The 26,261-nt window shown below is 37.9% G+C and overlaps 1 protein-coding gene across 2 annotated transcripts; it reads left to right on the top strand.

Moving 5' to 3' along the window:
• Positions 1-191: 191 nt before the first annotated feature.
• On the top strand, positions 192-26,260 carry LOC137393234 (WASH complex subunit 2-like). Of its 2 annotated transcripts, XM_068079690.1 has the most exons (26): positions 192-262; positions 5,651-5,803; positions 6,497-6,589; positions 6,697-6,768; positions 8,265-8,330; positions 9,379-9,476; positions 9,566-9,732; positions 10,350-10,501; positions 10,620-10,827; positions 11,006-11,113; positions 11,365-11,556; positions 11,912-12,201; positions 13,383-13,469; positions 13,609-13,676; positions 15,881-15,970; positions 16,382-16,451; positions 17,873-18,728; positions 19,112-19,210; positions 19,728-19,783; positions 20,017-20,116; positions 20,674-20,784; positions 22,968-23,278; positions 23,387-24,115; positions 25,301-25,369; positions 25,542-25,671; positions 26,120-26,260. In XM_068079690.1, the coding sequence occupies exons 1-26, from the start codon at positions 194-196 to the stop codon at positions 26,215-26,217; spliced, it is 4,542 nt and encodes a 1,513-aa protein (XP_067935791.1). In that variant the 5' UTR covers positions 192-193; the 3' UTR covers positions 26,218-26,260. The 2 variants fall into 2 exon arrangements, with proteins under 2 accessions (XP_067935791.1, XP_067935792.1); XM_068079691.1 differs by lacking the exon at positions 20,674-20,784.
• Position 26,261: the final 1 nt, after the last annotated feature.

The raw sequence follows: 26,261 nt of genomic DNA, 5'->3' as shown, positions 1-26,261 counted from the left end.
AAAACAACTCGATAATTTTATGTAGAAACTTGACGTCGATTCTTTCTGGACAAATTTTTATATACCATAGTAATCACACAATCGTGGATGCCTGTGGTCGGCGTTTGATTACTAATCGTAAGGTGTTTCGTCAGGATTTTGTTTCTATTAAACTGTCCCCATCGAGTTCAAGGATGCTTGGTCGACGATAAACATGGCATCAATACCACCGCCTCCTCCCCCTCCTCCTGCAGATTTTACTCCAGCTCCACCACCTCCAACAGTGAGTTGAAATAATCAAAGTTGTAAACAATGATTGTGTATATTAAAAATGCCTGCCGACGTTTGACGTATTATTATTATCATTTTCGTCTTACACTTTTTGTTCGTTACCTAACGTTCACTTCCTATTATATCACAACCAACTAACAATACAAAATAGTAAGTTAAAATGAAAACTGTTGGTTGTTCATTAAAGCAGTTTAGCTCATTGCGTTTTTGGTTTACACAAAATAGTTTTGCTAACTGTCTGGTGACGACTGCGAATAGATCCCTGTTCAGACCTGCCAACCCAAGAGTGGGGCAATGCGTGAGATTTGGTTTTGGGGCAATTGATGTATCAACGATAGTATATATAAAATTGTGGAAATTGGGGCAAAAATCTCACGCATTTTCATTTTTTCTTTGGGGTGATTGCGTGAGTCTCACGCCCAATGCGTGAGAGTTGGCAGGTATGTCCCTGTTATACATTGTTATGTGTATTTTTGGAGGAATCGTTTTATACGCAATATTTTGCATTTAGACTTACATCAGTGTTGACTTTGCTTTGTCATCTATTTAATTTTGACTATGATTAGTTTTTGCACATTTGCTTAGGTTGTGTGAGCTAATCTGATTGATATTGGTTCAGACACTAATGAAGGTGCTAAGCTATCAGCAGTACCAATATCTACCAGTAAAATATAGTTCCTTATTCTCACCAGTCTAACGCTTTGAATAAAATAATTTAAAAACAATAATAATTGTGACAAAAAATTAAAAATAGGCAGTAAAAGTTACACCCTTACACAAACAGCTGTCCGTGCTCTTTGGCCCGCTCTCGAATGTGTGCAAGCCTCTACAGTCAAAAAAGAGCTATGGCAGTCTAAAGAAGACGAGTCTTAATAGTTGAACGAGAAAGAGCTTTAACCGACAAAAAAGAAAGAGGCAGTCATTGGAGCTGTTATTTTCTATAGATGTCTATGTTAGCCTGTGAGGAGATGTTTAGATGTTCAGTTTCGGTTCGTCATGTGGTAGAGGGTTGGTATTTGATTGAAATTATCTTGAGTACTTTATGGAAATTTACTGGTTGAAATGATGACGAACTACTATTATTTTAGTTGTGACCAGTAGAGGTTGGCAGAGCTGCACACATATCATCCCCTCCAATTTCTTTGGTGGTTTTCTGATCTGAAAGTTGATGCATGCCCTTTGGTTGATTTTTTTGAGGATTCTCTGATGTACTAGATGTTTTGCTAATTGAATGAATCAAATAATTTCATGAGTCTCGAATATTCCTCCCTTTTTGTATCCAGATTTGCTGATATCTCCATACGACAACAATATTGTACATTTAAAAATCCTAACTGCAAAACCCTATTGTTTAGCTAGGAACATGTCTATGCATGATAGTATTAAGTTTATTTTTGGCTGAGTACCTTTGGGATTGTTTATTCATGTTGATATGCTCACTACCTTCCCAGATGCCCAATTGTACTAGTTCTAGTTATATTTAAATATGCAGTTTTTTGACTGAATAAATGACATAATTTGTATTAAATTGGCAGATGCTTTATGATTTACAGTTGCACCTACAAGCAATAGAACAATCGATGCCGAGTGTGAGCTGTGTAAAATAAACTCATGAAAGAGCATCACAAATGTGTTACTATGATAGATATGATTACGACAGTTACCACGCAAACTAAATATTGGTAGCACGAATTGACGTATAAACAGTTTGCAAAAGTCTACATATAGCGAAATCATACTCTCTTAGATTAAAACCGTAGCACATTACATTGAAAGGTTGACTTCCAACAAAATTCTTATTACAGTTGTTTGGTATCAAAATATTCACCATGTCTTACTCTGCTGTGTTGTAGGTGCAAAATATATGGAAATGTGATTACAAGCTCTAAAAGCTCAAAAATGAACATTTAGTCCCAGCCACCAAGAAAACGCCATAGATTGGAATCCCTTTCCATAACGGATCAAATGGGACATAGTTGAACATGATGGCTTCTGTTTAAATTTTCATGCAACCTCTTTCGTCGAAATATTTTCACAAATATACTTAGCACGTTCAATAAAACGATGTCTATTGTCCTTATGCATCTTTTTCATCATCATATTAATGCTGTTACTTTGAGCACTGATATCTCAAAACCTATCGTAAAATTTCATTTAATTTTTTAATATTAGCTCGAAGGAGTGCATATCATCCTCTGATAAACATGACGAGCCTATTGGTCACCTGTTGGCAGGAAGTATGGGTCACATGATCTGATTACGATTAGACGATTAGAACAGGCTGAAACGAAACTGTAAAGTAGTGAGCATCTATATTTGATAATGCTCTCCGGTAGAACTCGAAGTGTTTGTCATAAACTAGTGCTATAAGACGTTTTATATTGAGCTTTTTATTGGCCTTTCAAATTCACATGAAAACATCACGTGTCAAAAAAAAAACCACAAGGTTTGGATACGTCATCAAAATAAAGAGATTCCAAACTATGACGTTTTCGTGATGCCGCGATTAACTTTTCGTTTTTTAGCTTTCAAGAGCTTGTAATCACATTTCCACATATTTTCCACCTACAACACAGCAGAGGAAGACATGGTGAACATTTTCATACCAAATAACTGCTATGTGAATTTTGTTGCAAGTAAATCTTGAAGGAATAAGTCATTGGTTTTAATATGGTGAATAATAGTGGATATGAAAATGATTATATTAATGAGCATGAAATGAAAATACTTTAGACCAGACATTCTCAATGTTCGGCCCGCGGGCCACATGCGGCCCAGGGTCAATTTTCATCCGGCCCGCAGCCTCTGTCATAAAATCGATAACGTCTGGCCCGCCAGTAGAATTAACCCTTTGAACCCTAGCGGCCAATTTTCCAGCATTGTGTAGGGTGTGTCAAAATCCCTAATGGCTGGGATTCTGGCATTCACATGGCTTTGTTTACAAAAGCAGTTTCTAAGTAACAGCGTAAGCAATCAGATAAGTTCTTGCTCAGGTTGTTTGACCAGAAATGTCTCATCCATTTGTAACAGTTTTCAAATATCTTTACTTCAATTAAATAACAAATTTTATTAGAACGGTATCGCAAAAAAATTGATGTAACTCATTTGTTGGTAGGTCATAAATGATTGTGATGCAAATAAAGAATTTTATGATACTAATATACTTTTCCGCTATATTTTGAGTCATGAAATGATGATGAACATGCGCTCAATAGATGTGATGCTGCTGTAAATGTTTTTACGAGTTTTTTAAAATTGTGCAAACTTTTATAGTTTTGGCCCGAATAATGGTGACGCACTGTTTTTTTTCTGTTTGATGACATTTGCTGTGGGTTGCTCGACATTTTTAATAATGTTTCACCAAGTATCATTGTATTATGAGCTTGTTTAGTTATATTTAATAAAAGTTTAAAAACTTAGCTTAGGATGGTTGGACAGATTGCTTAGGGTTACTGACACCACTGACAAAAACGGCCAGGGTTAATAAATTGGGCAGAAGCGCTGTTACCTGCGTGTTAAACATTTAAAAATCCAATAAACATTTATAATTACTGTCATATTTTAAATGAGCCCCACACTTGTTGATATGCCTATTGTTCATTTTTCTGTAATTTTGTTTAACAATTCTATAAATATTAAACTGTTATAGTGAGATATTGTTTCACGTTTCAAACGTAGTTTGTACCCTAGAGTACAATTACTTCTGTTCAACTGTTACAAAAAAGTTAGTGTTAAAAAAGTTAAGTTAAGTGATTATTAAATTTCAATTATAATGTCAATGCAATTTTGATACGCATGTTTCAAACGAACCAAAGCACATGCTTAAAATAGCTGAAATTAAAACAAATAAAGCAAATATGAAACACAGATTGGGTTGGTAAAATTTATTTAAAAATTTTAAATTGTTGTTATATGTAACAAATGTCCGCCAAGGTTGGCCTCCTAAATTGTTAACTTGCCAAATCTGGCCCCTTTGCAAAAAGTTTGGACACCCCTGCTTTAGACTGTTTTATATAGATCTCAAAGCTTGTCGTTCGTCTGTCCAGCTATAGCAATTAGTATTTGGCAATGACAAATCCCTATAGCAAGAAATTTGAAACCTCCCGTTCACCAGGTGATAACCTAACCAATTAAGCTACGCCACATGCAATGAATTCATTGGGTGATATGAGTCGTTATCCGGGTTGAAATATGCATAGCACTCTGCGTCACGCAACGCAACGTCACTGAAGCTTGCTCTCACAGCTTTTATTATTAAGTTTAGCAATATGGATGCCAGCTTACTCAAACTAGCCAATGGCAACTAAATTGCCACTGTTTATAAGCATTTTTTAATACTTGTGCAACCGGACATTCATATAGTTTAATATATGTGAAGGAGTGCAACATAGTAGCTTCATACATAACGTTCTGCATCATGCGCCTGTTAAGCATTGCGCAATATATACATTAATGCTGTATGGTTGGATCTTAATTTTATTTATTGTTCGCTATGCTAAATTTTGACGCTTGATATCCAATATAAATAATTCCTAAGTATATCACACATATTGGTCATACTGTCAAATGAATGAGCTACTGCCATCTGCAACAAACTCGCAACTTTGTTTAAATTAGGTACAAAGCTTTGAGGCCAACTGAAACTTGTCAAGTGCTTAGATATACATTAAAAGCTGGATCTAATTCACAAAATATGACGTTTAATTCATATGCAGATTAATGTTTAGTCATAAGAACTTCGTTAAGCATGAAGAAATATATTTCTAGCTGCATATGCCTGCTACAATGCCTCACTTACATTATGTACTACCTAATCATTTAGCCCCTTCATTACTTACTGTCCATTGATCTTACTCATTATTCCATCAGTAGTAAGCTGAATTGTTGCACCTTCAGAACAAAACATGTTTAGATGGAAACAAATATTTCTTTAGACTAGAAGAAATACTAGTAAGGTTAAAATGTGCAGTAGTCTAGGTTCAGCCATGTGTTAAGGTTTTTGACTAGAAAACTAATATACTCTTAAGGAAAAACACCTTAAATGCAGCCTGAGTGTAAAAACTCAGGCTAGTTTCAATGTAACTTGTTCTGTATAATTAATCCTCAAGATATTCTGGTTGATGATGAGGGTTTTAAAAGGCGCAAAGCTGCTTAAATCTGCATTCTATTTTTTGTTGTGTCAGTTTATACTGGTGTAAGTGAAAAACAAATATACAAAATTTAACAGCTCCCGTAGTACCTTGTCGCTAATTGAACAAAGCGATGTGGGAAGTTGTAGAGTCCGAGTAGAACAGCATAATACACAATAACTGTCTTTGGGTTGGAATTGTGGAGTGCTCTTAAAGTATAATCTGATATGCTCTTATGTCTTCTTACTTAGGCAGCGGCTACCACTACATCTGCTCCTCCTGCAGCGAGTGATAGTCAGCAAGCCACAGCTGTAACTAACCAAGGCAACGACTGGAATAAACCATGGAACACAAGTGTTGTCAGGCAAAATGCCAAACAGTGGTCATTGGCTGGAGATACTGCAGTACGGTTTAACGTTACATACGCTAGTTTTAAAGCACATATTTAATTGACCTTTGCTAGTATTAGTTACTACTTTTTTACTCTAGTTTGAAAGATGGAGTTTAAGTAATAGCATGGACCTGCTATAGTAACCATGTTTCTCACTTGGTCTTTAACTCAGACAGACATCACTCGCTTCTTCCTTCTTAAAGATGAAGTTACACAAAGTTTTAATAGCTTTTATCAGAAATATCAGTATTTTTCTATCATTTGCGATGGTTTTTTATGTTTGAGGTGATCTGACTGCCAGGATGTTTCCAGATTAAAATCGACAAAACTTGATTGCAGTTAAGACACTGTAAGAGAAATACATGCAAAGTGACATCACTAGTTGTTATCATTGCGGTAGTTGTGATATCAGCTATTGCGTTCAAATCACAGCATCATGAGTTTCTATTCTACCAATCTCTTTGCAACTATCGATGTCGTAATCACACTTTAGCTCGATCAAGTTTTGTCGATTTTAGTTTTTGTACATCCCGGCAGTCAGATCACCTCAAAAATAACAAATAATCGCGAATAACAGAAAAACACCAATAATTTCTGAAAAAAATCAGTAAAGTCTTGTATAAGTTTATCTTGAACACCGCTGTTATATGTATATGACTGTTAGTTCTTTGACTGTTTAAACTCACTGGTGGAGTTGTCTTTTCAGCTGCTATTGAGTCTGAAAGAGATGTCCAAGGATATGATATCAAGGACTCACTCCCTTGGCAAGGAGATAGACAGTCTAGCTGCAAGTATTAAGGTACAAGACACACGAGTTATTCTCCCAAATTGTCATAACAATTATTTTCATTAGACACTCTCACCATTGCTCACACGACATACCATTCTCTTTACTGTTTATTTTAGTCATGTGAAGTCAGCACAAATAATGCCTTCAATGAGTTCATCACCTTGGCTAACAATCAATTTGTTGAAAACGTAAGTTACCACTATACTTGTTAGGTGTAAGTGTTTGTCTCGATATATATATATGTTGGAAGTTATTATTATTCCTCTATAGTCTATACTGTAATGTGTATAGCTATATGTAGTATGCATAAGCTATTATGTTGCATCACTATCTCAATCATTTTGCGTTTGTATGACTATGTACGAGTAGCTGAGTTGTACCTGTGTCTGTACGTAGCATAAGTGTATAGGCTACTATAGGCCGGTGCTTTAGTAATCGTGTGTAGGCTGCTTTATATAAGTAACTATGATACAGTGCAGAGAAACATAGGATATCACTAGCATCAACAAAGCATGTACACCTTTCAGGTTTGTGCTGACTAGGCCTATGGACTTGGGTAGCACATAATAAGCATCATAACTCTTCAAATATAGTGTTAGTATGTTTTTGATAGTATAGGCTTATTTTCGGATTAGTTTGAAAGTAAATGAATTGTAAGCGTCGATTGTTTGTTGCTTATAAAAACTTTTAGTTCAATTTGCTTAAATAATGTTGTATGTTGACTTACTTCTAGCAGTCATGCCCTCCTTTTCCTGTTGCAGTCTGTCAAACATATGACAACCTATAGAGGTTTTAGTTACCATTGATATGACTCGACTTGAATATAAATGAACAATTACTATGGTGCCCAGCTTTGGTATTAGTTTATAGTGGTTGCAGAAAGTATTTACATGTAATTGGTATGAACAGGTGAGGCACTATTATCAGATACTTGTTTATGTACAGCAGACATCTGGGCTCGTCAAAGTAGACTAGGTTCTATGATGAGTGTGGAGACCAACATATGTGTATACCACTGATCAAAAGAAAAGCATACGGTGACAAGTGCCATTGGTGATTGCTTACCTTACAATTAAGTGGCTATATAAATACAATTAGAGAAGCATCATGCATCTAATATTTATCTACAGCTGAAAGTGTTTAGGCTCATTTTCACTGGTTGACATTATACTCCCCTTATAAGTGTTATAAGAGTTAGCGGTTCTGATTATGTAGGAGGAACTAATTATCTCCACACTCAACAAAGGATACAGTAGAAATACGCCTCAACAATCTTACAACATGTAAATAGGTATAATTGAGGACAAGATGCAGTTCAATACATCCTCCTTCTTCTAATATTTTTAACACATTTCCTCGCGTGTTTTATTATTAGTGCAAATATATTTAACATATGGAGGCATTTTGAAATTATTTCAATATAATTATAAGGTGTTTGTGTAAGGTGGGCATGTTCAGTGTACCATGTGTAGTGTACCGTGTGTAGTGTGCGGTGTGTAGTGTACTTTATGTAAGGTGGGCATGTGTAGTGTACCATGTGTAGTGTACCTTGTAACACAAGTCGGTGTTATCTTACAGTCTGTTCATCTGCTTCAGCTGATTCTATAAACATATTTCAGATTCTCAGCCATGCCTTATTTCTGTTTGTTTAACAGCAGTTATCATTTTAGCATTTTATTTACAGAGAGTGTACGATGAGGATGTGTCACAATCAGCTGGAGAAGGAAATTCTACTGAAAATCCAAGCAAGGTTTCTTCAAATTTCATATATGTAATATTTCAGTGTCATTTTTGTTTATCCTACTTTATGTTTGACAATGTAGCTTGTAAGGTTTTTTCGTGAGTAGACGTGGTAGGTCAGAATCAACAGAAATACATTCCTTAAAGGTTGACATGCACCACGATTCACCTTACAGTTTTTTCGTATCAAAAGATTCACCATGTCTTACTCTGCTGTGTTGCAGGTGCAAAATATGTGAAAATGTGAATACAATCTTTTAAAAGCTCAATAACGAACAGTTAATCGCCGCCGTCACAAAAACGCCTTATGTTGGAATTAATTTATTTCTCTGACGTACTCCAACAATTTGGTCCAACAACTTCTTGTAGCACTAGTTTATGGCAAATACTTCGGGTTTTACCGAAAAGTCTATATCAAATATAGATGCTCGCTACTTTACAGTTTTGTTTTGGCTTGGTCTAATCATCTAGTCGTAATCTGATCATGTAACCCTTCACTTTTTGCCAAACATCGCGAACAATTTCTGCAGCATTTTTTGACTATCCCAAGTGACCAACAGGCTCCTCATGTTTTTCAGAGGATAATATGCACTCCTTCGAGCTGAGGTTAAAAAATTAAACAATTTTTTACGGTAGGTTTGGAGATATCAGTGCTCAAAGTAGCAGCACTACGATGTGGATGAAATAGACGCGTAATGACAATAGACATGGTTTTATTGAATGCGTGAAGTATATGTGTGAAATTATTTCGGCGAATGAGGTTGCATGAAAGTGTAAACAGAAGCCATCTTGTTCAACTATCTCCCATTTGAGCCGTTTTGGAAAGAGGTTCTAATCTACGGCGTTTTCATGATGGTTGCAATTAAATGTTCGTTTTTGAGCTTTTAAGAGCTTGTATTCACATTTCCACATATTATGCACCTAGAACACAGCAGAGTAAGACATGGTGGATCTTTTGATACCAAACAGCTGTAATGTGAATTTTGTTGCAAGTCATCCTTTAATATTTTGTTAGCTTTGATGAAAAGTGAGGGATAGAAAGCGGTTTTTGTTTGCAGAAAGAGAAGACCAAAGAAGAGGTGGAGGGTGAGCTCATCCCTAAAATCTCACAAGCAGTTTCACTTGGCCTTAATGTTTTGGAAACAGCTTATGAAAAGTATGCTGTTCTTGCTCATCGCTTGTTATCATTTAAAGCCTATTGTACCTGTCCCAGCATGTTTCATTTATTAAATTGTGGTTTTGTAGACTAGAAGTCAATATTGATGATGGTGATTCTGATGACGACGAACCATATCAAGGGGAACCAATGCTGGAGCTGAAGGATCCTTATGTACTCAGGTCACTTCCGGTTGTGATAGGAAGTCAGGCCTTTCATCAGAATGACAATGTTGGACTTATTGATGTTCCATCAGGTAAAGAGATGCAGTTGTTCCAACGATCTTTCTGTCCATTCCTTGGTGGCGCTAATAATAAATAAAAATCTCTCTTTGACTAGCAGCTTGTGTTTGGCATTAATTACAAACTTTGGTAGCCTTTCTTCAACTTTAGAAGAATTTGAGGATGCAGATAAAAAGATATCTGGTCAACTTGTTTTATAGTTTGTTTACTCACCCTCTATATTTACCTTTTCCTTCACATTCTCTACCCTTTTCTTCTTTTCTCTTCTTCGTCGTCTCTCACTCTCTTTCATCTTTTTTCCTCTCTGCCCTTTTCTCTTTCTCTTTTGTTCTTCCTCTCTCGCTCATATTTATTTTTCCCATCTCACTCTCTCCCTTCTTTTTCACTCTCTTTCCCCACATCCTCTTTTTCTTTGTCTCTCTTCCTCCCTCTTTCTCTTTCTTCCTCATTTTTCCCTTTTGTCTCATTTTTGTCTCTCTTTTTTCCTCTCATTCCCTTTTTTTCTCTCTCATATATCTCTCTCCTCCTCCTTCTCTCTCCTTGTCTCCGTCATTATCAATATATCACATCCTTTCGGCTTCTCTTGTTCATGCCTGTTTGTATACTTTTTTGTTCTTTGTTCTGTTTACAGATGACGATGAGTCTGACCACGGTAGTCTCAGTGAGTCAGAGGAAGAGGATGCAGGTAAAGGAGTAGAAGCAGAGTCGTCAGACTACTCTTACTCAGATAGTGATGAGCAGACAACCCAGACTAGCAACAGACGTCCTGTTCTAGCGACGCAGGTTGATTTTTTTAAACATGATTTAATTAAATATTTGATAAATAAGGTTTGATGTCTTTCTTAAAAAAGGCGAAAATTAAAACTTTTGGATATTTCCAAAAGAAATCCTATGTTGGTAGGCATCAAGCTCAGATTCAGAGTCTGAGGAAGATGATGATTTGTTTGGTACAGCAAGGAGGCCTTCTAAACGAGTTCAACTTTCTTCTGAATCAGAAAATGAGGATGAAGCTGTACCTACCCCAGTTAGTGCTGCGCCTCTAGACTTTGCTTCTGAGCTAGCTAAGAAGATAGGAGTGCCTGCTGCTCCAGGTGCTCCTGCTGCTTCAGGTGCGTAGGGAATAGCCTTCTCAGCATGGTCAGTGTAAGGTACTCCTGGCATTTCCGTAGACAGAACTTACTGCATCACATCTGGGATGGTGTTGGGATGGTGATCTTCCTAAGTATTCCAATATTGTACATTTGCTCAATGCAAAAGATTCAGCCAGTTCATTTGTTTGCTTCGCAGTGGACTCTGAGAAATCTAAAACTAGAAAGTCAGAAAGCAAGCCATCTTCTGCTACCAACAAGGAAACTGTTAAGACTAAGAAGACGAAGAAACCAGCCTTTGATGATGGTGAGTGCGAAGGAAGCCATAACAATATAGCCATGCGGTACTCTTCTCCAACCTTGGCTTCTGTCTCAAAGTCATGCTTACAATAGTCTCTACTGTTCTCATGCAGTTACCTACTTCAACTCTAATAATATTGCAGTTCATTAAGCAGGCTTGCAAACATTTCACATCTACTGCTGCTATATTTTTGTATTTAAGCAAATGCAACTGTACCACAAGCATTTCTGTCCTTAGCTTATCTCTCGTATGTTAAGATGATCTGTTTGGGGCGCCGGAGAGCGACGACGATGGTGGCTTGTTCAGCTCACGGGGTGGTCTCTTTGACTCTGGAGGTGGTCTTTTTGACAATGCTACACAGGATGATGGAGGTCTTTTTGATGACGTCGCCGATGTTGATGAGAGTCACATGAGATCTCAGAAGAAAAAAAAGAAACCTGTTTCAAGCTGTAAGTATTCTGCAAACTAAGGTAGAAGTATAAAGATTCTCATTTGGAGCAATAACCTTACCGAAATCCTATTATTATATAAGAAAGTTTAATTCGCTGAATATGTTTGTATTTTTGCATGCTTGTTGACATTGTGTGTATTTTTTATGGTTTAACTACTGCAAGTATGATTGTAAAGTTTGTTGCTCAGGCATAAGACATTCCGAGCGAAGTGTTTGTATGCCAATGCAAATCAAACATAGTAACCGTGTGATCGTAAGCTATTATCGTAAATGTTATGTTTTTGCAAGATTATTCTATCTCTCGACCGAGATAAAATAATATAATAGTAAAATATATTTACTCCTTTGGTTAGCTGATGATGAAGAGGAACCTGTTGTTCCTGTCAAGGCAAAACCAGCCAAAGCTAAACAAGAGCCAGTTAAAGCACCTGCTTCTGTTAGTCATGACCTGTTTGGTGACAATTCTGATGAAGAAGATTGGGGTGGTAAATCTAAAGAGAGCAGTGTAATCAAGCCTGTAGAGCCTTCAAAGCCTGCCAAGACTCATGGTGGTCTCTTCAGCTCAACTGACAGCGAAGAAGAGGATAGCTTGTTTGATAAACCTACAGCTACAAAACAGGCATCGCCTGAAAATAAGAAAAAGGTGAAATCCATTTTTATTTGCAGTCATGGTGGAAATATTGTAGCCAAAGTTGATTTTTACACCAATTTGTGCTAGTTTGCAGTGATGATGTTAGATGTTATCAGTAGCTGAGTATCTTAAAGGTTGACTTGCAACAAAATTCACATTACAGTTATTTGGTATCAAAAGATTCACCGTGTCTTACTCTGCTGTGTTGTAGGTGCAAAATATGTGGAAATGTGATTAAAAGCTCTCAAAAGCTAAAAAGCGAACAGTTTATCGCAGCCATCACGAAACCGCCGTAGATCGAAATCAGTTTATTTCTCTGACATTGTCATTACATTCGGTTATCGTTTTGTCACGTGATGTCCTCACATAAATTGAAAGGCCAATAAAAGGCTCAATATAAAACTTCTCGTAGCACTAGTTTATGACAAACACTTCGGGTTTTACCGAAGACCCCGTATCAAATATAAATGCTCGCTACTTTACAGTTTTGTTTCGGCTAGGTCTAATCGTCTAGTCGTAATCTGATCATGTGACCCATACTTCGTGAATAATTTCTGCAGCATTTTTCGATTATCACAGGTGACCAACAGGCTTGTCATGTTTATCAAACAATTATCAGTGCTGAAAGTGACAGCATTACAACGACGATAAAACAGATCCGTAAGAACAATAGACATGGTTTAATTGAATACGTAAGTATATTTGTGAAAATATTTTGACGAATAAGGTTGCATGAAAGTGTAAACAGAAACCATCTTTCACAACTACATCACATTTGAGCTGTTTTGAAAAGAGATTCTTACGGCGGTTTTGTGATGGCTGAGATGGATGAGCTTGTCATCACGTTTCCACATACTTTGCACCTACAACACAGCAGAGTAAGACATGGTGAATCTTTTGATACCAAATAACTGTAATGTGAATTTTGTTGCAAGTCAACCTTTAATGAAATTTAAATTGAATAGCATTAAAACCAACTGGCCAATGAGGTGCATTTCAATGTTGACCTGATATTTTCCCTCATAGTTAGTTGATGAGCTCTCTATCAGGCTTCCTTTAACACTGAAATACTAGTCGAGCCAGACAGGTGATTTGCCTCTGGAGAATAATAATCATTATGTAATGAAGTTTGTTAGGTTGTCTTTACGTTTCATCGACTAGAGTTCTGCTATATTTCTTGTCTCTACATACAGATGCCAGCGGGAGCTGTGTCTATGTTTGGTGGAAACAGCAATCCTCTTGCAGCTGCTCTCCAAAAGCGAGCTGGCGCTAAGCTTTCAGTAAGCTTGCCTTTTTCATTTGCTTTGTCATGAACTAAAAATATTACGGATATGTGTCTTGTTGAGTACGGTGTACATATGTACCACGACTGTTGTGGGTGGGTCAGTAACCATATGGTTGTGTTCTGACTGATTACAGTCGGATGAGAGCGCCAGTGAAGAGGAAAAAGAGGACACGCCCACCCTTCAGAGTGAAAAAGCTCCTCGGTATGACTGCTTCAATCTTTACTCCTTCATTGAACAATTTTCAATTATATTACCTAGGCCCTTACAATATACATAAAATACACAAAGAAAAAAATATATGAAATATGGCCATCTTTTCAATTTGACCGAAACATTTAAACAGTTTTATTATTTCAGCTTGAGTTTGTGTCGTGTCAAAATAAACATCATTTATTAAAGAATAGAGAAAGCATAATATTATTATGCTTTATTAGTTATCTTGAGGTGTTGAATGTTGTTCTAAAAAAAGAATCAAGGAGATTGACCCACTAGAAGCTGAGATATAGACAGCCAAACACAGGTCTACCTAATAAAGTGTCAGAGGAAAACCCTTCGAAAATCCCGAAAACTGTGACGTATAAAATCGACTTAATGGTCATGTGCCGGAGTTGCGCACCCTTACCGCCGTTATGTATAATGATTGTTTTGGCTACGAGATGTGAAACGCTTCTCGCGATAGTAAATAATTTACATACTAGCTCTGGTTTCTCAGGAAAATCATCCAAACATTGTGTGGTAAAGGCATTTGCCCACAATTCCTCGCCATGATTTTTTAAAGCAGAAGAGCAGATTTTGACTATTGTGCTTCAAATTTTAACTCGATCTCCACGGATATGCTCCGAAGATCATCTGTTCAACGAACGGCGCGTGTATAGTCTATATGCGATATCCGCGAGTTGCAGTTTGTTTAGAATAAGAAATAGGAATGGGACTTTTTGTTCCTTCATTATTTTTCTACTGTGTATCTACTGCAGCATTCTTCTACTGTGTATCTACTGGAGCATTCAGTTGATTTTCATGATTATCGTCACTATTAACAGACTGGAAGTTCACTACAGCCATAATCTTAAAAAGACTAACTTGACCGTGCTGCTCTTGCTATAAGAAAAGAAAACGATAACTTTTGCTTTGATTTTTCTATTGATCTATTATTTTATGTATGATTATTTTTTATGATTTATATAATATTCATAATGCATATTATACAAAATAATAATATAACTGCGTATAGAATAAATGATGTAACTAATATAATTTGTAGAAAATTCCAAATGATAACCGAGATTGATGATTGATTTAATTGATTGTATTTAATAGCTATAGTTAAAAAATCTGAACAACGCTAAAGATGAGTCTGAATAGGGAAGCTAAGTAGGAGAACAACAAAACTGAGCTGAACTAGCAAGATAGCGAAATGTTGCGAAATAATAGATGCGTGTAATTATTTTATGCTAAAACTAATCTACACGTCAGAGGGACTGGTTCGGAATTCTAGGAACGATGATTGTTAGGCCCAATTTGATTGTTCTATACTTCCAGGGATTAAACCAATTAAAACGCCGTGATTGTTACAGGAGAGCGCATTAGTTGGCTTAATTGACCAATGGCACACAAGTCGATTTCATACGTCATATATTGATGATTACCAAAACACTTTTGTTTTTTGGTAGACCTGTGTTTGGCTGGCTATATCTCAGCTTCTGTTTGGTCAATCTCCTTGATTCTTTTTTTAGAACATCAGTCAACATCTCAAGATGAATAATAAAGCATAATAATATTATGCTTTCTCTATTCTTTAAAGATTATTAGATTATATTAATTAAACTGAAAATTGCTGGAGACGGAAGCTTACATACTGGTAACTGCTTGTGATATGTTAAAACAATTCTACTCGCCTTGCTTTACCTGGAAAAATAATAGTTGCAAGGTTGGGTTTTGTATGAAAGCAATAATTACTATAATTGTTATATGGAGTATTTTAAAGTGGTTTTGATAATCCAGTAGGCGCAGTGAAATGACTTCAGTAAATTTGGGTAACATCATTCACAAATTCACATCTTCGTAAGCGCGGATCATCTCTATTTTGGTTTTAGAATTTGTTTTTAAACCAAATTTTAAGTCAATTTTCATCTTGCCTGTGCTTTAAATTTATAGTACACGTTATACCATAAATACATGAGTTAAATTTATAGTACACATTATACCATAAATACATGAGTTAAATTTATAGTACACATTATACCATAAATACATGAGTTAAATTTGAGATAACTACTCAGAGTAGGCCTGATTAACAGTTTAAAAAGTCAAAAATGAAATGTAATAAATGGTTTCACCAGCTGTGTAGCATGCTTCTGAAGAGATGTGTAAGTTTATAAACTGAGACAACTGTTGATGTTTTATAGGAAGGCCTCTGTAGCTTCCGGACTATTTGGTAGTGATGGAGAAGGGGACAGCGAGTCAATTAGTTACAGAAAGGATTCCGATATTAAACGGTAAGATTCTGGATGTTGAGACAGGCCACAGTCCATAGCTGTAGTGTTACTTGTATGACCACAGCCGTTAGCTGTGGTGTTGCTTGTAAGATCACAGTCCTTAGTTGTGGAGACCCTTTCAGACATGATATTATTGTTTTATTGAGCATATGGAGTAGCAGAACAGTTAGTCATAATTACACAAAATACAAAATATTATATAATATATTAATTAATATATTAATCATAATATTATAGAAAATACAAAGATGTTTGACTATGCAGAGGGTCTCGTAACTGTACAGAGGGTGGCTGCTCTTGATTGCATTACATTGGGGAGTCATGGGGAGACAATTGACTAGAAGAGCTGACTATCTATTAAGGCCATATTTATAAAAAACATTATCAATGTTTGTTTTTTTATTATTTTAGTGCAACCAAGAAGCCAGCTGGTGGAGTGTCATTGTTTGGAGGTGTGGATTTGTTTGCTAAAGAACGGACAGTAAGTTTGCGTTGTTCTACTTGCTCTTAGTTTCTCATCTTTTGCCTATTTCGATGCACAACTTTTACTTAAAACACTCCTTTTTAATGCGCTTTCCAACTAAAGACAGAATGTGCATGAATAAGGTGAGAGTCGAATAAGGTGATTGTTTGACCTTATTCGACTCTCACCTCATCCGACTCTCATCTCATCCGACTCTCACCTCATCCGACTTTCACCTCATCCGACTCTCACCTCATCCGACTCTCACCTCATCCGACTTTCACCTCATCCGACTCTCACCTCATCCGACTTTCACTTCATCCGACTCTCACCTCATCCGACTCTCACCTCACCCGACTTTCACCTCATCTGACTCTCACCTCATCCGACTCTCACCTCATCCGACTCTCACCTCATTCGACTCTCACCTCATCCGACTCTCACCTCATCCGACTCTCACCTCATCCGACTTTCACCTCATCCGACTCCTCATCCGACTCTCACCTCATCCGACTTTCACCTCATCCGACTCTCACCTCATCCGACTCTCACCTCATCCGACTCTCACCTCATCCGACTCTCACCTCATCCGACTTTCACCTCATCCGACTCTCACCTCATCCGACTCTCACCTCATCCGACTCTCACCTCATCCGACTCTCACCTCATCCGACTTTCACCTCACCCGACTCTCACCTCATCCGACTCTCCTCATTCGACTCTCACCTCATCCGACTCTCACCACATCCGACTCTCACCTCATCCGACTTTCACCTCATCCGACTCTCACCTCATCCGACTCTCACCTCATCCGACTCTCACCTCATCCGACTTTCACCTCTTCCGACTCTCACCTCATCCGACTCTCACCTCATCCGACTCTCACCTCATCCGACTCTCACCTCATCCGACTCTCACCTCATCCGACTCTCACCTCATCCGACTCTCACCTCATCCGACTCTCACCTCATCCGACTCTCACCTCATCCGACTCTCACCTCATCCGACTCTCACCTCATCCGACTTTCACCTCATCCGACTCTCACCTCATCCGACTCTCATTTCATTCGACTCTCACCTCATCCGACTCTCACCTCATCCGACTCTCACCTCATCCGACTCTCACCTCATCCGACTTTCACCTCATCCGACTTTCACCTTATCTACGCTGTTCCATTCTCGGGGATAGTTGCAGCTGGATAAACAGAAGTAGGTGATTGAGCATGAAGCATATTTTGTATTCTGCAGTTCTAACATTCTCACCTTTTTGTACAAAGTTTTATAACAGCTTTATTTGGGTCTGAGTTTCTAAAACAGTTCGGTTCTGTCATGGATTAAGTTAACCTTTTTGGACACCATTTGACTATGTTTATGCATATAGGGAAAGATTCTCTTCATTTTAGGCATCCGCCTTCACCACTTGGCAAAATGTGTTTCAGGTCTCCAAGTCTGACTCTCTGTTTGGAGATGATGATGCTAATACAGAAAGGGCACCATCTCCAGTGACCAAAAAGCCAGTTAAAAAGGAGCCAGTTAAAAAGGAGCCAGCTAAAAAAGAACCAGCTAAAAATGAGTTAGTTAGGGAGGTTCCAGCCAAGAAAGAGCCAAGCAAGACAGTAACCACGACCCAGAAGGTCGGTAAAGGCTTATTCAGTGACAGCGATGATGATGGTGACCTGTTCTCTAGCAAACCTGCAGTTGCTACCACAAAACAGCAATCCTCCGGTAAACCTGTCATAACTAAAAAGTCTACTGTTTCTAAAGGTTTGTTCAGTGACTCGGACTCAGATGATAATGCTGTCGGGATATTGCCTCCTATTACTAAGACAGCTCAAGGTTCTACAGGGGTCTCTCAGTCAGCATCCAGCAAACTTGACTCAGCCAAACCAGCGTCTAGCCAAGGCTTATTTGAAGACTCCGACAATGATGATGATATGTTTGCCGCTAAGCCTGCTCCTAACACTTCTCATATAAGCAAACCAGATGCAACTAGTAAACCTGAAGCGGTTAACAAACCTCCAATCATACCTCCTCCTGCCAACTCTTCATTATTTAGCGAATCCGATGAAGAGGACTCCCCACTTCCTGTCAGCAAGCCTGTAACATCCAGCAAGACAACAGTCAGTAAGCCTGCTACTCAAACACCATCTAAGACAGCAGCTAGTATGTTTGATGATTCAGATGATGATGATGATGATCTATTTTCTGGAAAGAAAACCGTGTCCCCTCCAACCAGCAGGGATATTAAACCGTCTACTAATAAGTCAAATCCTCTAGAAAACAAATCTGTTGATGGTAAGTTGTGCCATGAATTTTTTCAAACGCGTTCATCTTTGAAGCTTAGCCGTTTGTTGGATCCAGTGTGCTATTATCAGAATAATCTTTTATATCAGTTCTAGGCCAGTCACTTGTGTTTTTGGCTCTTTTGAAAGAGCCCACCGAATCTCTTGTATTCTGTTCTCACTATTCGCTCATTGTTAAGTCATATGTAAACTGTGTCTCTCCAATTTTGTTTAGAAGTTTCTTCAAAAAATGGCTAAATCCTCAAGTAGAATATCTTATAAAAGTATAATGTTGAATCGTCTCTACGCTTAATCTCTGAAGTTGGTGCGCTTCTTTGTTAACTGACAGGGTCACCAGGGGCTGTATATCATTCCTTATGTATTGATTGTTTTTAGATCTTCTACCAAAAGAAACAGTGAGTGAGGTCACTAAATCTGGGACTAACCAGGCATCCAGCCTGTTTGATAACACATCTGATAACAGCGACACTGATGGTAAGCTTGCTCTGTATGTCATGTTCACTACAATATAGCTTAGTTCTGTATCTCATATTCACTAAGATATACCTTAGTTCTGTATCTCATATTCACTAAGATATACCTTAGCCCTGTATGTCATGACATGTTCACTGAGACATACCAGGTCTTCAAATATATCGCAGTGTGGGTGCAGCTTGTTGAAATGTTTGTATTTTGTGCAGTGGCTTTATATGTGTATGTATATCAACGATCCATTGGTATTTCATAGCTTATGTTTTAGTGCAGCAGATTCATTCAGATGAAGTCTTGCTAAGTTTTCTCAAATCGCAAAAGTTAGGGCAGCTGTCAAATTTTGTTCCTTTAATTTTTATTAGATGTTTTTTAAAGATTGTTGCCACTTATTCTTCTATTCTCATGATACTTTTTTAAACTAGCGTATTGATGTGTTGCAGTCATCAAGTTTTGAAGGATACTCTGACAATTAGTCGTCTCCCTTCTGCTTGTTGTAACAAAATGTATGCTTTTATTGTAGAACATATAGTGGATGTTGCACCCAAAAGCAAAGCCAAAGATGAAATCCTTGATGAGGTTAGTGTATGATACAACTACGCAAATTGGCTGTCTAGAGGCTGTTAGTTATTGCCATCTTCAGTGTGTTTTTATCTTCAATTTACTCCATTTTTTATATTCCCATTTTTTCTGTTTCACAATTTTCATAATTTGTTTTAACGTAAGCTATCACTATCCTACTTCCTGCGTCACTATCCTTGCTACTTAGGAAGTACATGTACACAGCTTATTCTAAGTTTCCTTTCACATAGCCTCCGGCACCAGTTCAGCCTAAGAGGCCTGCCGGGGCAGTCTCCATGTTTGGTGGCATGGACCCTTCTGCTTTGCTAAAAAAGAAGTCACCAAATGAAGGTAAGTTACGCATATTAGTCATAAACTTTCTCTCTGATATTCTGTGATAAGCAATTAGCTGAGAGAGTTTATTCCCGTGTCACCTGTACAGGTGATTGTCATCAACCTCTGAGCTCTTAGGTTTACCCATAGCTTCTCAGCTCTGCTATTTCTTCAAACCCAACCAGGATAAATCTGATCTTTCCTACTCAGATAATCACCCACAACTCCCTGTGGTTGCATTTCAACCGGTATTCTGCTGTTCTTTGTACCTTCTCACTTTTATTCAAATCAGCTTATCTGTTTCCCAGTTTGATTTTACCCTTTTCTTACCAACTTAGCAATCGTCGACTTCACAATTTTTGCTGAAATTGTTTTCAAATGACTATAAGATTACTGCATGAGAATGGTGCTGCTCTCCTAGTTGATGTATTAACAAGAAAGGTTAGCTGGTGACCAAGATGATTACTGAATTCATGATACAAAATCAGGCTTTTTTATATCAACTTTGCTTCATACCAACCAGACTTGTTTCTTTTTCCACTGCCTGATTTGCTGCAATAATTGCAATTGCACAGTTACTAAACCCAAACGGAAATCCATTCCTGCTACCACCTTATTTGATTCTGACTCTTCTGATGATGACCTCTTCTCTAGTAAACACACGAGAAAACCTAATCGACCCGCAGGTGAGGAAGGAGGCTTTTCACTCTATCTGAACCTTTATGGAGTATGCATACATTTGTTCCATAGATTTATGGAATATATGTACACTTGTAATATAGCTTTACAGAATACGTATATGTACACTTGTAATATAGCTTCACAGAGTGTAAATACACTGGTAACATAATGTAGCTTGCCAAAATTCTTCATACATTTGTTCAGACAGCATTGGTTATTGTCAATTCATGAATTGCTTAAATCAATGATATACAGCCCCCCAAGGATAGCCGACGGCTACCATGTGGGCGGGGCTTAATGATCGAGCTCTGTTGGGATGAACCCGAACACGGCACCCTAACAAACAGATATGCTGAATAAAGACCCTCGTAAATTTACAAATATTATGAACCATAGTGGTTATTTTACTGATCTGTTGAATTCATCTTGTTGTCAAATAAATATAGTATCCCAATATTGTCACCGTTATGATCAGCCAGTTGCCATTCACAAGCATTCATGATATTAATAGTCACAATCGTAAAATAGCCCAAATTCGGTTTTATATTTAGATTTTGAGTATGAAAACTACACTGCACAGCTTTGCCTGCTGTCCCATCTTATTGGCCAGGTAAAACAATGTGACAACGATGAAAGACTTTGTCATTTTATATTAGGGGTGGCAAAATATTAATCAAAAACTAGGAAAAAAAGGCCATTGTTCGGGTCATTTTGGGTAAATTATATTCAATTTTAAGCATATACTACGACCTTTACCAATTTTAGAATTAGTAAAAGTAGGTAATTTGAAATGTTTTATTTTGCATGGATCCATTATTTTGGTTAGATATTACCCCTACATTGTAGAAATTCAAGGTTTGCTATTGTGAACCGCGGGGTCTACTGACTGAATGAGCTAATGAAGCGATAACAGCGAGTCGTGTTTTCCAAAACTTGACAAGGCAACGTGACCGCCCCGCGAGAATTGTGCTAGCTCCGAAACCCAGGCTATTACAATCCGAACAGGGAACAATCATTTAACCCGCACATATGATAGCCATCGCCTATCCTTGGGGAGCTGTATATCATTGCTTAAATGCATTATTGCATTCTGTGATTAATCTGTAAGCCAAGCAATCATCAGGTGCTGCTGTCATATGGAAACATTTGGTGAATTACGGTGTGTTTATGAATCTGAGTGGCAAGGCAAGTAGATGGAAAAGAAAGATTTTGTTTAAAGGTTGACTTGCAACAAAATTCACATTACAGTTATTTGATATGAAAAGATTTACCATGTCTTACTCTGTTGTGTTGTAGGTGCAAAATATGTGGAAATGTGATTACAAGCTTTTTAAAAGCTCCAAAACGAACAGTTAATCGCAGCCACACAAGACCGCCGTAGTTTGGATTCTCTTTCCAAAACCGCTCAAATGTGACGTAGCTGTGTTAGATGGTTTCGGTTTACACTTTCATGCAACCTTATTCGTCGAAATAATTCACAAATATACTTCACGCATTTAATAATACCATGTCTATTGTTCTTACGCGTCTATTTTATCGTCATTTTATTGCTGTCACTTTTAGCAGTGATATCTTATAACTTACCGTAAAAATTCATTTAATTTTTTAGCCTTAGCTTGAAGGAGTACTTATCATTGTCTGATAATCATGACGAGCCTGTTGGTCATTTGTGATAATCGAAAAGTGCTGCAGAAATTATTTGCGGAGTAATGGGTCACATGATCAGATTACGACTTGCCGATTAGACCAAACCGAAACAAAACTGTAAAGTAGCGAGCATCTATATTTGATACGGGGTCTTCGGTAAAACCCGAAGTGTTTGTCATAAACTAGTGCTACGATAAGTTTTATATTGCCCTTTCAATTCACGTGAGAACATCACGTGACAAGACGATAACCAAATTTCATGACTACGCCAGAGAAATAAAGAGATTCCAATCTACGGCGGCTTTTCGTTTTTGAGCTTTTAAGAGCTTGTAATCACATTTCCACATATGTGGCACCTACAACACAACAGAGTAAGACATGGTGAATCTTTTGATACCAAATAACTGTAATGTGAATTTTGTTGCAAGTCAACCTTTAATGTACAGAGAGCACTTGTGTGAGGCTTGTCACGATATCAATTTTTAAGCTTGTATGTGATGTACTTAGTCAGAGCTAACTTACCAGTGTATCGGTTCTCTAGTATCTCAAAAACCTGCAATTACTCCAAGTACTGAGCCTGAGACAGCAAAAACCGTTCAAAGCTCTGATCCATTACAACTACCGTCTTCTGTCACCATCAAAAGTCCGGCAGTCAAGAGGCTACCAGCAAACATTGGTATAGACCCTTTAGCTATGATGCCTGGTGCCACTCCTTCTAAGAAAGCAACCATTGGTATAAACCCTCTAGCTATGATACCTGGAGCCACTCCTCCTAAGAAAGAACCAGTTCCACAAGCTATTGGTTTTGATATACCTGCCGAAAATACCAAGGTGTTACACAACTTTAATAAGGTACTGGTGTACTTCTTCTTTAGCATTCACCTCTCATTTGCAGCTTTTGTGCTTAGATCAGTAGATCAGTGATTACAGGTGTGTTACATAGAAAACTATTTTTTGCAGTCTCGAGCCAAAGTTCAGCAGAAGAGGAAACCTCCTAGTAGATACAGTAAGAAAGGAGAAAAAGCTCTTGCACCTGCTGAGCCCACAACCATTCCAGAACCAACAGATTCAATCGATACTCACATTCCTCCAGTTTCTAGTAGCCTTCAAACCAGTCATAGTCAGGCAGCTAAAACCCCTTCTGTTGATCCCTTTGATGACAGTGACACAGATGACTTGTTTAGCTCCAAACCTGTTCCACCACTCCATGACCCAAAACCCGATGGAGACAATAACCCCTCAAGTGCATCGGTAACTCCCAATTTTATAGATTCTAGCTTGAAATCGTCTGACCGACTGTTGCCTCCTAGCGACGTTAAAACACTAACTAACTTGGATAGTGATGACGATGATTTGTTTACCAAACCCGGCGCCCTGATTGCTAAGAAAGATAATGCAATTTCGAATGGAGAGGTGAAGACCCAGGAAATTACTAACAATGGCATTAAGATTGAACCTAATAAATCACCTTCACCGGTCTTGGAGGAGCCTCCTCCGTTAGACGGTTATTCATCACCTGAACCGATAGAGCACAAGACTGCAGATCCTTTTGCACTCGGAGATTCGGATGATGACATATTTGCTGTAAAACCTGCTAAACAATCTTCTTCTAAGAAAACTGTGGGGGATATATTTGATGATGAGGATTTGTTTACCAGCACTAAACCTGCGAAGAAAAAGCCTGTTTTGGTAAGAATCTATTTGCTATTCAACCTGCAACGCTGCAGTGACTATACCTGGTGTATTAAGGTTCAACCTGCAACACTACAGTGACTATAGCTGGTGTATTATGGCTCAACCTGTAACACTGCAGCGACTATACCTGGTGTTATTATGGTTCAACCTGCAACACTGCAGTAACTATACCTGGTGTATTACGGTTTAACCTGTAACTTTGCAATGACCATACCTGGTGTATTATGGTTCAACCTGTAACACTGCAGGGATTATACCTGGTGTATTACGGTTTAACCTGTAACTTTGTAATGATTATACCTGGTGTATTAGGGTTTAACCTGTAACACTGCAGTAACTCTACCTGGTGTTATTATGGTTCAACCTGCAACACTGCAGTAACTATACCTGGTGTATTACGGTTTAACCTGTAACTTTGCAATGACCATACCTGGTGTATTATGGTTCAACCTGTAACACTGCAGGGATTATACCTGGTGTATTACGGTTTAACCTGTAACTTTGTAATGATTATACCTGGTGTATTAGGGTTTAACCTGTAACACTGCAGTAACTCTACCTGGTGTTATTATGGTTCAACCTGCAACACTGCAGTGATTATACCTGATGTTATTATGGCTCAACCTGCAACACTGCAGTGATTATACCTGGCGTATTATGGTTTAACCTGTAACTTTGTAATGACTATACCTGGTGTTATTATGGATCAAACTGCAACACTGCAGTGACTATATCTGGTGCTAATATGGTTCAACCTGTAACACTGCAGTGACTATACCTGGTTTTATTATGGTTCAACCTGCAACACTGTAATGACTATATCCGCTGGTATTATGGTTCAAGCTGTAACACTGCAGTAACTATACCTGGTGTTTTTATGGTTCAACCTGCAACACTGCAGTGACTATACCTGGTGTTATTATGGTTCAACCTGCAACGCTGTAATGACTATATTCACTGGTATTATGGTTCAACCTGTAACACTGCAGTAACTATACCTGGTGTTATGGTTCAACCTGCAACACTTTAACGACTATACCTGGTGTTAGTATGTTCAATAAAAGAATATATGCTGTACTCTACGTATGAACGCTAGTATGTTATACTTGTCTATATATGTCACTGTATCTTGCCTCAGTTTATTCAATATATGAGTACATTAGTGGATTTTACTTGCAGGACCTTGATGATGATGACTTGTTTGCATCAAAGCCTGTGAAACCCAAAAGGCAGAAAGCATTCACTAAGGTTAGCGTCGCTGACATCATCTGGCTGCTACATCTTACCGGGTGCCTGATTGGTCAATAGCTTGCTAACTCAGCATTTGGTTTGGCATTAGCCAGTTTTAGTGTTTGTTTTAGCTCAGTCAAGACTCGACACTCATTTCGAATTTTGAAGCTTTTCAATGTTTTGTACGCAGGATGAGGATTTGTTTGGCGGAGATGACATTTTTGCTGATATAAATATTAAGAGCAAGGAAAAGAAGGTTCGTGCACCCGCAGGAAAAAAAAGTCTACCAACTAAGAAGGTGACTCTCGATGATGACATGGGTAGGTGTACACAACTTCTTTGCTTTATTCTTAAAGTTTTCATCAGGGTTCTCAGGTCCGACATCAGCATTGAGACTTTGTTGTTAGCCCTCTTTGACATTGATGCTATGGCCATTTGCAATATGATTGTGTGATCAGCTGAGAAAATATTGGTTCTCATGTCTGTTGATGTTCAGAAAGCACTGTAATATGCCATATTTAGGTCAGTGCTGTTATAGCAATCTACGTGTTGTGCTGGGTCAACTACAAGCATTTATATGACCACACGTTATCTGGATATCCCAGCTGAATAACTTGCGACTGGAGCTTCACTTGCCATACAAGATTTAGGCAAATATTCCATTATTTGTTACTGAACTCAATAGGATTTTAGCGGTACTGCACTGAGAAAATGAGTGAAGTTGAGGTATTTGATGTATGCTTATCTCAATCCACTTTTCTTTCGCAGATGACTTGTTTGCCGATTTAGGAAGTACTAAGGGCAAGACCAAGAAAGTAGACTTGGATGATGATGACCTTTTTGGCGACCCACTCGGAGGTTTTTAAGGACTAATCATGTACCTCCATATCAATATTAAGTATCCTTAGCT

Source organism: Watersipora subatra, chromosome 4, assembly GCF_963576615.1.
Source record: "Watersipora subatra chromosome 4, tzWatSuba1.1, whole genome shotgun sequence".
NCBI lineage: Eukaryota > Metazoa > Bryozoa > Gymnolaemata > Cheilostomatida > Watersiporidae > Watersipora > Watersipora subatra.
Note: the sequence above shows the minus strand (reverse complement) of the source record. Positions and strands in the feature narration are given on the sequence as shown.